General features: G+C 34.0%; 1 protein-coding gene across 1 annotated transcript; it reads right to left on the reverse strand.

The window, feature by feature from the left end:
* Positions 1–3,160: 3,160 nt before the first annotated feature.
* Positions 3,161–7,556, reverse strand: LOC111474835 (zinc finger CCCH domain-containing protein 34-like). Its single transcript, XM_023119700.1, has 7 exons — positions 7,120–7,556; positions 6,843–6,985; positions 6,503–6,568; positions 6,161–6,280; positions 5,751–6,068; positions 5,360–5,674; positions 3,161–4,207 (listed from the first exon to the last, which is right to left on the reverse strand). Exons 1-7 carry the CDS (start codon positions 7,205–7,207, stop codon positions 3,812–3,814), a joined length of 1,446 nt encoding a protein of 481 aa, XP_022975468.1. The 5' UTR covers positions 7,208–7,556; the 3' UTR covers positions 3,161–3,811.
* Between the last annotated feature and the right edge of the window lie 5,560 nt (positions 7,557–13,116).

Here is a 13,116-nt window from a genome sequence, read left to right on the forward strand (position 1 = left end):
GTTTGTTGCCTCAGTCTTCTACTTGTTGTCCTTCAGTTCCTCCTTTTGGTGATGCATTTGATTTTGGGTATCCATTGCTTTGAGCAGCAATGGGTTTGAAGTTGGTGAATCTGAGGCTAAAAGATAGTGATTATTATTTTTTTTTTTTTCATGCATGTACTTTCTCTGCTGCTTTGTATTTCCTACTGTGATATGGAAAAAAAAGTTCATGTTTTAATCTCCAAAGCTACTGTTTTATCTCTCTCTCTCTGTTCCCCACTTTTGTTTTTGTCATTTTGTAATGTTAATGAAGACAAAAACTTACAATGCTTTTGTTTTAGACAGATAGCCAATCTCTGGTTTGAAGTGTTTTTATAACAAGGAAAGTTTACTCAAGTGCTGTTGTTGAGAGGAAAATCACTTGAATATTCTTTTAAAAGAATAGATTTGGAAGGAAGAAGTATATTCTTTCCAATCATGTGTATAAAAAGATCATCTTTTTTTAACCTAAAGGGTCAAAAATAATTTTTTAAGACATCTTTTACGGTATAAACTTAAAAATGAATTTTTTACGCTCTGAGAATAGATTCACGTAATTCAAAAATTTTATACTTTCAACTATTAGGGTTTACCATTAGAAAAGACATCAATTTGAGCATAGTTTAATTAGGTAAAGTGTCAATGTTCAATAAAAAGATTAGAGGTTCGACTTTGTAACGGCCCAAGCCCACTACTAGCAAATATTGTCTTTTTGGGCTTTCCCTTTCGGGCTTCTCCTCAAGACTTAAAAACGTGTCTGCTAGGGAGAGGTTTTCACACCCTTATAAAGGGTGTTTCATTCTCCTCTCCAACTGCTGATGTGGGATATCACAATCCACCCCCTTCAGGGCCCAGCGCTTATTGGCGCTCGTTCCTTTTTTCAATCAATGTGGACCCCCACCAAATTCACCCCCCCTTTGGGGCCCAGCGTCCTTACTAACACACCACCTCTCGTCTACCCCCTTTAGGGAACAGCCTTCTCGCTGGCCACATTGCCCAGAGTCTAGCTCTGATACCATTTGTAACGATTCAAGCCCACCACTAGCAGATATTATCCTCTTTGAGCTTTCCCTTTCGAGTTCCTCTCAAGACTTTAAAACGCGTCTACTAGTTTCCACAACCTTATAAACGGTGTTTTGTTCTCCTCTCCAACCTATGTGAGATATCAAAGATTTTCACTCTCACATAAACTCAAAGAAAAATCAAAATCTCTCTCATTTTTCACCCGTTTCACAACTTAGCTAAAATATATTTTGTTACATATTAATGATCACCTATGTTAATTAAACTCATGATAGGCATTAAATCTTACAAAGTTCTTCAACTTATTTGTTTCATCAAAACTTAGTAAAAGAAGTATAAATTGAAAATATTATAATTAGTAGAGTATGGTCCATGTGGATGAAATCAAAATATTTGTTAAAGTTGACCGAATCAAATATGAAAAAGTTGACTTATTTGTCATTTGTATGGTCTTAATTAGTAATATTAAAAAACTAAAAAGTGGGTAAGCTTTGGGAATTAAGAAGCCAAACATAGGGGCATGTGGGTGTACAAATCAAGGGGATATGATAAGGACAGTTGTCCTAATCTTTAAGGGTCAAATTAAAATGTTAATCAGCAACTTACCCTAATCTAAGGCTGCTTTGAATTGTCTACAAATGTATGTCCTTTTAAATTGACAACACAAACTTGGAAGGCATTTGCATGATTGGTTGTCCACATGTGAAGAACTTGGAAATTCTATTATTGTAAATAGAGGATAAAATAAAAAGGGGAAATTTGACCAAGAATCTAGAAATTAAGGGTAATAATTAAAGAAAGAAAATAAACAATATGCAACTGAGAATTAGGAAGATCTTTTAAACATGGCTTTATCATATTCCTTGTAAAGAAAGCACACAAGAATAATACCCAAAATATAAAAGGCATTGGGAGAAGGAAATCCATTTAGAGGTCATGAACAGATCAACAAAACATTCTAAGAATAAATGCAGAGAAGATCTTGGAAGGGTAAGAGTTCATCTCTAGAACGTAGCATTCTATATACCCGACTACTCTAAAAAGTGATTCCATGGAAAGTGCTTTTACACTTGTCACAATTGCACCGGACTTTGCAATTGTGCAGCACTCACTCCCTACACCAAGTGAATCAAGTCAATTTGTATTCACGTCATCTACGGCCAGGCAATATATGCTCAAACCTCTGGCCCCGTTTGAGAGGAAGGTTTTAAAAAACAGGTAGATAGATTTTTGAAAGCGAGTTTAAAAGTAAGAATGAGAGAAGATTTTAAAAGCAACGTTATATCACTAAAAGCAAAAGACAACACAACGGTTTAAATAGCATTTAACTTTTCCAACACAACGGTTTAAATAGCATATAACTTTTCAGGTAGAGAGAATTTGAGAACACCTAACGAACTACTGAAGAGACCCATTTATGATTAAAAAGACCTCAGTTTCAGAAGCTCACCAGTGCATTTTAGCCATATTTGAGACCAGCTTGACCATGTTTTTCATTCACTGTCCCTTTTCTTCTCGGCTGAGGCGGCTTCTTCTTTGTTCCTTTACCTATTTTGCTGCTTGGCTTTGGGGGTTCGACTGATTGAAGCTTTTTGTTGGCATGTGTAGGCCTGTTGTCCTTGACTTTTGCAAATGGGGTCACTTCTAGAATGTTCAAGAAAGCAACAGTTACCTTCAGAAAGGGGGAAAGGAAGTGGGACATCTGAATCTGAAAAGATTCCCTCGTAGACAAACGAAATCAGGAACCTGCATTACAAAATGAATTGCTTAGAGGCATCAGCAGACATATATCAGCATATTATCATGATTTGTCTATTTGCTAGTAATAAACAACAGTATAACCCATCGGTGAATCTTATCTTGCAAGTTCAATAGCCACCAGATATTAATAATAGCTAGATTGGGGGAAGAATTACCTCATATTGTTGGGGTAGCATCATCATGGCTCTCCTATTTCAACAGCAAGAAGAGATCTGTATTGTATAAGTATTTTTCTACGCATTATCAGAAGTTAGGTGGGTGGGGGAGAGGAGTATTATTTCAGCACTAAAGTTCACAAGGCTTCAGAAGGAAGAACTGCCCCGCATTATATCACAAGCAACATATAGAAGGCAATTGGTATAGAATTTGCACGTTTCTTTTGAAATGTAAACTTTGTAAATCAATTCAAAGCCAAGTCCAGCATTGAATGTCACTACATAACGTGATATTGAAATCCCGTACAAGATCACATTGCCAATGGGATGACTCCCCGAGTCTTAAATACATCTTTTTCCACAATAAATGAGGGAAAAAACGAGTGGGAATATAACGTAGATTCAAATTCATATTCAATTTGAATTGAGAGCTTGTTCCCCGGTCATAGGAAAACATGGAAAGAGATAGACATAAGCTGAGTGTAGCTCGAAAAGAAATCACCGTGGAACAGACCATTTTGTATGTCTCGAAGAAGATCGATCTAAGCAGCAAACTGGGCGACAAACTCCAGGAATGAAGTTGTGATGCAGAGTTACCTAATTTGCTATGCTGCTTTCAGGATTATTCTAAAGGCAGGAAGAAGGCTGTACGAAGTTTGCTACATTCTTTTAGGTTGACCATAACTTATTCAGGCTGAGATAAATTGAAATATAAGGATTGTATGGACACAGAAGGTCAGAGCTGATGTATGCTAGACCTGGGACTATGGGACCATTATAATGGGAAAAGGAAAGGTCTTTGGTTTTGGGATTGGGCAAAAAATGGGGATCTTTTGATCCTGAGGCAGCATACTTCAAGTACGTCCCTCCACACTGGTGGGGCTGGAGGTACTGCTCGCTGACAGGCCTGAACTTTGAGAAGATCGTTGAACATTTGAATGAGAATGCATTTCTGTCCTCGATGTAGTTGAACCAGCCAATCCACTAGAGGTGCTCGTTGATGAAGACATTCTTGAAGGGTTAGAATCCATTCTGGGTCCTGAAAAATGTTCAGGCCTCAACTCTGAGGATGAAAATGATGGGGCTAAAGTACCGACTACCGATCCCACAGGGTAAGGTGCCACTGGCATATCAGCAAGAGATGATGCAGATGGACTGTAGCTAAGTCGTTCCATCGAGTGGTCAAATTTGCATGCAGGGCCAAACTTGCACATTCCTCGTTGCATGAAGTGAGTACAAGGTGGTGCACCCTGACAAAAGGTAGTGTTAGAAACCATCTGCCAACACGGCTAAAGAGAGAAATAAAACCATATAAACATTAAGAAAGAAGAGATAAATGGCTCCCAGAAAATGCATTAATCTAAACTAACGTAGTATTTGAATAATGATAATAAACTCAATCTAGCCTTTTGACTCGCAAGGATAGCAGCTGCATAGCTGCAGAATAAGAAGAAGATTAAAATTCAATCAATGTTTGAATTGCTTTTAAGCCCATCACATAGCATACAAAGTACAGTGCGGTACAAGTTTGCCACTAAGAACTTCCTTTATCCACTTTAAGCTCTTGCTATGCAGAAAAGGAAAGGAAATTTAAGCACTACAAAACCCTAAATCTAACAGCTCCAATACGTATAGTCCTCAAGGGGGAACAATTTTTGTTTTATGTAACGTGAAGTTTATATGAGCTCTTCCAACTTGGATCTCAAGGAGAAAATAAATAACATATGATTGTCACGTCAGGAAGATAAAGAAAAAATAAAAATAAATAAAACCAAGACTTTATACTGTAAATAATGACAATGACATGAAAGCTAATTTCAGTCATCGGTAGTCAACAACATATTGAGACTAAAAGTCCCCAAAATTACAGTGTTAATAACAAGAAATTTTGTTGCAGAATATGATACATATTTCAACACTTTACCTACGTTAACTACTCAAACAGACCTAACTGCAAACGTCCGCAACTTAGCAGTCAAACCATGCTCTATGGACATATAACCACTTCAGATATTCAAAACAAGAGCAGGAAAAACATTATATCATCAATTCATAGCTTGAGCAATCAGTTATAGGGAAAAGTACTACATCTTATGGATGGCTGAGCATTAAGCCTTCTCCCATAGACCTGAGCAATAATCTCAACAGTAGTTTTGGAATTAAGCTTTTTTTTTTTTTCTTTTTTTTTTTTACTGTAATTAAATAACATTTGGAGAATCGACATTTGGACAATAAAACTAATGTCAATCACTAAAAACGTCCAAATGGGGCAAAGGATGATACACTCAAACTATTGAAGTTAGGGAAAAGTGACTCAAGATATAAGATAGACAAAAAAAGATTGACAATCAAAGCATCATTTTTAATCCAAGTTTGAGGTTTCTGAGTTAAGAGAGACTAACCGGGCGTAGAGGAAGACCTATTTGGCTAAGAACAACACTTGATCTCGAATTAGCCAATTCTGGTGGGTGATGGTATCTACAAGAAGATCCAAATTTACAATCCCCTGTTCTCATGTAATATTGACACTCTGGCTGCCCAGGTCTTTCTGGAAACGAGTGCTCCTTCTGGCTAGTACTTGACGCACCAGCAGATGGCATTGGCTGGTAAGATCCAGCATAGGCAGGTGCAGAAGGCGAAACTTGTGCCATACCATAAAGTTGCCCTGATCCAACAGAAGGTTGAGCACTGGGAGAGGCTACTGGACTCATAGGTGCCTGCACCAATCGTTAACAGCTCCATTAGGTGCACGGATAAAAGGAAACAAAATGGCAAATAACGGACTGCACATACTTGGTAAGGATTCCAACTTGGGAATTGTACAACCCCTGGGGAGACCAACATAGGACCATAAGGGCTGGGAACATAAGGGCTTGACAGCATTGGAGACCTTGCTAGTATTACTCCATACTGTTGTGACGAATGTGCAGATGGAGACTGCACGGGCGGGTAAACAGACGGTGCAGGAGGCATTGGAGCTGGCAGTGGTGCAACCTGAACGGGTGATGGTGCTGGAAACTGCAAACCAGCCGGTTCAGGGTGATGAAATTTGCACGTAGCACCAAACTTGCACTGCCCATTCTTCAAATAATAAGAGCATTCCTTTTCCCCCTGGACATATACAAATGTATCAGTGCGTGTCCTCGAACTCGAACAATAACATACAAACGTAAACAAAGCGTATAAAAGGAAGTAGCACGAACCTGCCGAAGTGGATAGCCATAGAAATTCAAAGACACAGGGCTGAGAGAACCCATTTCCTGCTGAGGATGGTGATACTTACAGGAAGCACCAAATTTGCACATTCCTGTCCTCATATAGTACTGCAGATTTCATTCAGATCAACAGAACAATCACAACCCATGAACAAGATACTATGCATATACATTAATCAACCAACTACAACACATCGTAGTCAAAATAAACACACAAGCCCCCGTCCTACACTCTCACATAATTTCACTAACGCACATTGTTCAACATCATCCCAATGAAGACTAGATACGAACAGTTTCATATCCAATCGAACCACCAATACAAAGTACCTGGCACAAAGGCTGCCCTACTCGTTCGGGATAGTCTCTTCCACCAGGTCTCGAACCTCCCAAAACCTGATCAGTGCGAAATCCACCAAAATCAACGAATAAAAAAAAGAGGCCTAGAGTTGAAAGCACTTTGCCGACAGTTCAACGATAACATTTTAAAAGAAAAGCTCATCTTCGTAGAGTGGAAAGTAAACAAGAACAAATAAACTCAAAAAATAATAGAAGTGAAGCTTGAGTAGAGCAGTTCGAAGCATCAAATTGCTTAAAGCCCAATCAAACCTCAAAGTAAGCCCTAAAATTAGACCAATTCAGTCAAGCAGATAAGGATCGACAGGAATACCGCGCTACGCTCACGAGGATGATTGAACCTACAACGAGAGCCATATCCACAAAATCCGGTACGTAGATAGTATATACAATCGGCCTCTTCAGGCCTTTCGGGGTACGATTCCCGTTCCCTCGATCCCAACGGCCAAACCGGCTCTACATTATCGGAAAATAAAAAATCAAACAAACAAACAAAGAAACACCATCAGCAAACCACTAAAACCGACGAATCGAAGCGAAAATCTGTAGAAGTCAAGAGTGAAGTCGGAATGCAGTGTAGAGAAACTGACCTCCATGACCTGTATCAGGTCCCGACGCAGTCCATTCAGGCGACGGATCGGACTGAGAGCCTTCCATAGACTGACCGTACGGCTTCATCGTACGGCCTCCGCTGGTTGAATGACTGAAAAGTGATGGATTAGTGACTGATTGCGCAGTAATGAGTGAAGAACAGAATATTGAATTGTTGCTGGAAGAATGGAGGTTCCGATCACATGGGGATCGTCTGAAGAGAGATTGGGGAAGATGAATGGAGTTGGGGAAGCGCTTTCTTTTTGGATTTTGTGGGTTTTTTTTTTTTTTGCCCTTTTTTCTCTCTCTCTCTCTCTTACACTACAGTATCTCTGTTTGAGCTTCTTCTTCCTGTTTTCTCTCTCTAGAAGCGCTTTGTGTTTTCATCTCTCTCTCTTCCTTTCTGTTCCATAGCTTTGAGAGGTTCTCTTTTTGTGTGTTGGAGTTGGTTGGTCTTTATACGCGCCAAACGCTAAAATAATTTTTTTTTTTTTTATCATTAATAAAATTAATTATTTTTCCCTTTTTCAACATAAATTTAAAAAATTCTACAAATTATTTAGCGTAATATCATTTTTAGTTTATTTTTTAATGATAACGAAAAAAAAACTTAAAGTCATTAATTGCATAAAAATGCATTGTTTCGAGCTCGAGAGAGAGAATCTTAACTAACGATCGGTTTTAGCTTTCGTGAGAGTACAGTTTCCATACTGGATTTTCCATTATTTTCGAGTTATTATCCTCATTTCATTTTCGATTATATTTTTTTAATCATGAGTTGAGATCGAAGGGAATAAACACGAAGACATAGCAGTACGAAGTATAGGGTAAGTTGTCTTTCATATCGAGTCATTGGTTATGATCATATAATTTCACTCTGTTGTGAGCGAACAATTCTAGCTAAATGGTAAAATACATGTAGGAGTTATGTGGATCTCCTATTATTTTAAATATTTTGTTTATATATATTTTTTTTTCTGAATAAATAAGAAAAATATTTTAAATTATGAAAATAATGATTAAATATTTAGGATAGGGTTGAGGATGGTTTGAGATGGGGCATAATATTTTATTTGAGAAATATGTATTTATTTTTTTTTTTCACTTCCAACCATATTTTCAAATTAAATAGAATTCATTTCTACACTTAAAACGAGGATTTCCTTCATTTTCATAAATAAAATATTTGAAAAATTATTGAAAAGTCAACCTAAATATAATTATATTAATTTAAACATAAATCATGTTAGAAATTCGAATTTGTAATATTATAAATTATTAAATTAAAAACATATTTAATATATGTAGTTAAATTTTGATGCAATTTAATCCATATAATTATTATTTTTTTAATATTTTTATATATTTTGTTTTTTCTCTCAAATTATTATAAATAATCCTAAAAAAAACTTATATATAACTCATATATTCTCCCCTTGTTTTAGTTGAATTACATTTATAATAACTTAAATATGAATTATTTAAAATTTAAAAGTATAATAAATTAGCCAAATAGAATCTATATGGTCAATTTCATCATCAAATGGCAATGATTTTAATCTATATAAATCAAATCAAATTTAATTTATTGCTTAATGTCACCTCAAATAATTAGTTAATATTATAGTTTTAATTAAAATGGAGAGCTTCCATTATTGATTTTATTTATTAAATTTAAATAATCAAGGCCAAACCCAATAAATATTGTTTTGGCGGTTACATATGGCTATTATTCCCATAATTTTCACCTTATAAAGAATGTTTTGTTCGTGATATTTCACAATCCACTCACTTGAGGGCTAGTGTCCTCGCAGGCACACCGTCATGTATATGACTCTGATACCATTTGTAACGGTTCAAACCTACATATATTTTGGCTCATGACCTATCGTCATCATCCTCACAATTTTTAAACCCGTTTGTTAGGGAGAGGTTTTCACATCATTATAAAAGAATGTTTTGTTCGTCTCTTCAATCAATGTGGGATATGACACATATGTTATGTGATGAATGCTATTTTAGTGCTACGTATACGTAAAAGTCAATTATCGAATCTTGTGATGTGTAATATCATGTCGAGTATGTGGAAATTACACATTTATATACGTTATACATGTTTGATCTCATTAGAAACGTTACTTACTAAATCTCGATTTTTTTCCAATATATATATATATATATATATATATTAATAATTTCATTGAGATCCGAAATAAAATATTTTAAAAATTGGATTAAAAATATTAAACAATACCGAGAAACAAAAAGGAATTATTTTTCCTAATAAACTAATAAAAGAAATTAAAAATATTAAACAATACCGAGAAACAAAAAGGAATTATTTTTCCTAATAAACTAATAAAAGAAAAGAAATAAAGTGAAGTGGGGAGTTCATTACAAAAAAGCGTGCCAAGGAAGAGAGAGAGAGAGAGAAGGGCAAATCGGTCATTTTGCATGGAAGAGTGTACTTAAAAAGAGAGATAATTAGGGGATTATGAGCTAAATCTCGGGAGGTTGCTGTCTCCTTCCTTGAATAGAATTATAACAATTTTGAGGTTATGTTCTCTAAAAGTCCAGGTGGCATGTTACAAAGGTATCTTCCTTAAAAAGTTGTTTTTTTAATTTAAAAAAAAAACTTTATGAAATGATTAAATTTTAATTCGTGACTTAAATAATAATTTGTCTTTAGGATAGCTTTCAAAATTGAAATTAAGCTGGAAACGAATTAGTGACCCATTCAATTTTTTAAAATAATAAACGATAAAATGTGTTAAGTGTCACAATCGCACTCTTGCAGTAACATGACAATGATTATGCAACCATAAGCAACACGCTTTGGATAAGCATGATCGTGATCGTATAATAGTTTTTTCATCTGTTATTAAAGGGGCTTTTCCATTATTAAGATCGAGTTGCTTGTGATCATTTTGTAAAATATTAATATTACAATTTACGGGTTTATAAATAAATATTAAATAATTTATTGCTCATTTTTATACAAATTGATTCATTAGGACAGATCAATTCATATGTTTCCACGTAAATGATTTTAATCAATTAATTTTTTATAATTAAAAAATGGGACATATCAACCGTGTATTACATCAGTAATACAAGACATATAATCTTATCTATAAATTATAAATATTTTAAGCTATTATTTGAACACGATTTCACACATGTCCGCTAATAATTATAGTTAAAAAAAATCAAATTGTTTGTGTAAAAAAAAAAGTTAAAAAATAAGAATATTTTTAAACCTTAAATAATTATATAAAATAGAAACAAATTATAGCTCCTACAAAACCTCTCTACAGAATTCGGTGGAAAGAGGAGAGAATAGTCAAAACAAGTAGTTTTTGTTTTTTTAGTTAAAAAAAGGGATTTTAGAAAAAGAAAAATAAATCTAATTAGCTTGGAAGAAGGTGGATCGTGGGATTCATTCAGTAAGAGTATAAATGGACGGCTAATATCGATTAGATTACGTCAGCATCAGATATTGAAAACGGCGACGTTTGTGGGAGGGGTTGGAGAGTTGGTGAGAAGTCTTAAATGTACCCGTATATGGGAGCGCCGGTGGTCGGGTCGACCCGGAAAGTAAACCCACGTGTCGGCAAAGTACCTTGAAACCGAACCAGGCGGTTACCCGGTGGTGGGAAAGTGGTTTTTGTGTGTTTTGACTTGGAAGATCGATAGCCACAAGTGGAGGGGTAGTTTCGTAATTAAGTACTCTTTTGTAATTGGTTTGCGGCACTGTGCCCAAGCTCCCGAGTGTCGGCGAGCTATTTGCTCGTTGTGGAAGTTTTGTAAATTACGGGCAGAACTATACTACTCTCTGTGAGCTCTGTCTCTTTTTGTCAATTCCCAATTTTTTTAAATTACGGGCAGAACTATACTACTCTCTGTGAGCTCTGTCTCTTTTTGTCAATTCCCAATTTTTTCCAATGGTAAAAATAGGAGATGAGATTCAAATTAAAGCATGGGTCAAATTTATGAATTAAATCCAATAATATGGTAAAAATAGGAGATGAGATTCAAATTAAAGCATGGGTCAAATTTATGAATTAAATCCAATAATACTAATATTTAAATGAAGACGTGACATATTAATTAAATCTAAGCAAGTAATTAACATAATAAATAAAAAAATTGTATTTAGATTTATCTGTGTAATGAACATATCGATATATATGATTTTGTTCATATAACATAATTGATTATGTCGTGCTATATTATGTTATTATTAAGAGTTCAATTAATATGTCGGGTTAAAAATTAAAATTAAGACTAAATAGATAAATTATAAATACATAAGGCTAAATTTGTAATCTAACATAGCTTTATTGAAGATTTAATTTTTTTAATATTAAATTATTCAAAGTAATTATCTTTTCATTTTAATAAATTGTTTATACTTTACATGGTCACCAAATGCTTACAATAAAATATATATATATATATATATATATATATATATATATATATATATTGAAGCTTTTTAATTACCCTGAATTTCATCGAGTAATTCTCTTTATTATTGTTGATTGGAGATTAAATTTAGAAAATTACAATTATGCCCTTTAAATTTCTCGAAATTATATCCTAATTTCGGGTCTTAAATTAACAATAGAAAACAAATAATTAAACAATAATCATGTTAATTAAATTATAATTAGAACTAATTGAAATTTTAAGTCATATATATTACATTAAAAAAACCCGTGTTTTTTAATTCAATTAATTCTCAACCAATATCTTAGCTTAGGGTCCAACAAAGCATACAAAAAACATGTGTCAAATGTTATTTAAGGGAATATTCGATGGTTGAGTTTTAAATTAATTAATAAATATTCGAAATAGAAATATTGCGACAATATTTATACATATTATTTTTTTAATAATCAATCCCTTGATTTGTTCACACTGGGAATCAGACTTTTTATTATTATTATTATTTATTAACAAATGAAAATCCTCTGAAAATTATTAAACCCATGAATGATTATTTTAAGTGCCTAAGATCACGCCACCACAATTTTATATCACATTTAAATGCTTAAAAAAATTTATTATTAGGAGATGTAATATTGGTCGTTTTAGCCCGTTATGTATTATTGTTAGTTTTGCAGATTAAAAACCCGAACGATACTTTGTTTCCTTCCCCAACTGATGTGGGATCTCGCGATGAATGTTTTGTTTCCCTTTCTAACCGATGTGGGATCTCAGAATCAACGGGGCCACTGCCCTTGCTGACACGTCGCCCAGTGACTGACTTTAATATCATTTGTAATAACTCAAGCCCACCATCAGCAAATATTGTTCGTTACGTATCACCGTCAATCTCACGATTTTAAAACGCGTTTACTAGGGAAAGGTTTTCTACATACTTTATAAGAAGTGTTTTGTTCCCTTCCACAACCAATGTGAGATCACACAGTACAAGAGACCATTGGAATATTTGATGAAAATTTAACTGTTTCGTTTTCCTCTCGAATCAATGTTTAGAATATTTGGTGAAAAGTTAATGTGTCTCAATATTGATATTTCAAATTAATCAAATCAAGCGTCTTGACACGCTGTTATAGGTTACTATTATTTTTATTATAAAACTAATTTTTAAACATTTACTAAAAACAAAATTCATTATGGAAAAAATCTCGATAAATTGCAGTCACGTATAATTCTTGTCTTGACCTAATTATATGCATAAAAACACACGAACTTAAAAAATAACATATCGCTCGTAAAACTAGAATTAACATACCAGTATTAGGCTCATTTGGATAATTTAAAATTAAAATTACGAGCTTATTATTATTATTTTTGGTATGATTTTTACATTTGTACATAAATGTTTAAGGTTACATGCATAAGATATTGAATTTGGAAACAATTTAATATTTATGTAAAATAATTAAAAGAAAATGAGTGTCAAACACTAATGATTTAATTTGTAAGCAAAATTTTAAATAATAATTAAAAAAAAAAAAGTGTGG

Source organism: Cucurbita maxima, unplaced genomic scaffold (genome assembly GCF_002738345.1).
Source record: "Cucurbita maxima cultivar Rimu unplaced genomic scaffold, Cmax_1.0 Cma_Scf00704, whole genome shotgun sequence".
Lineage (NCBI taxonomy): Eukaryota > Viridiplantae > Streptophyta > Magnoliopsida > Cucurbitales > Cucurbitaceae > Cucurbita > Cucurbita maxima.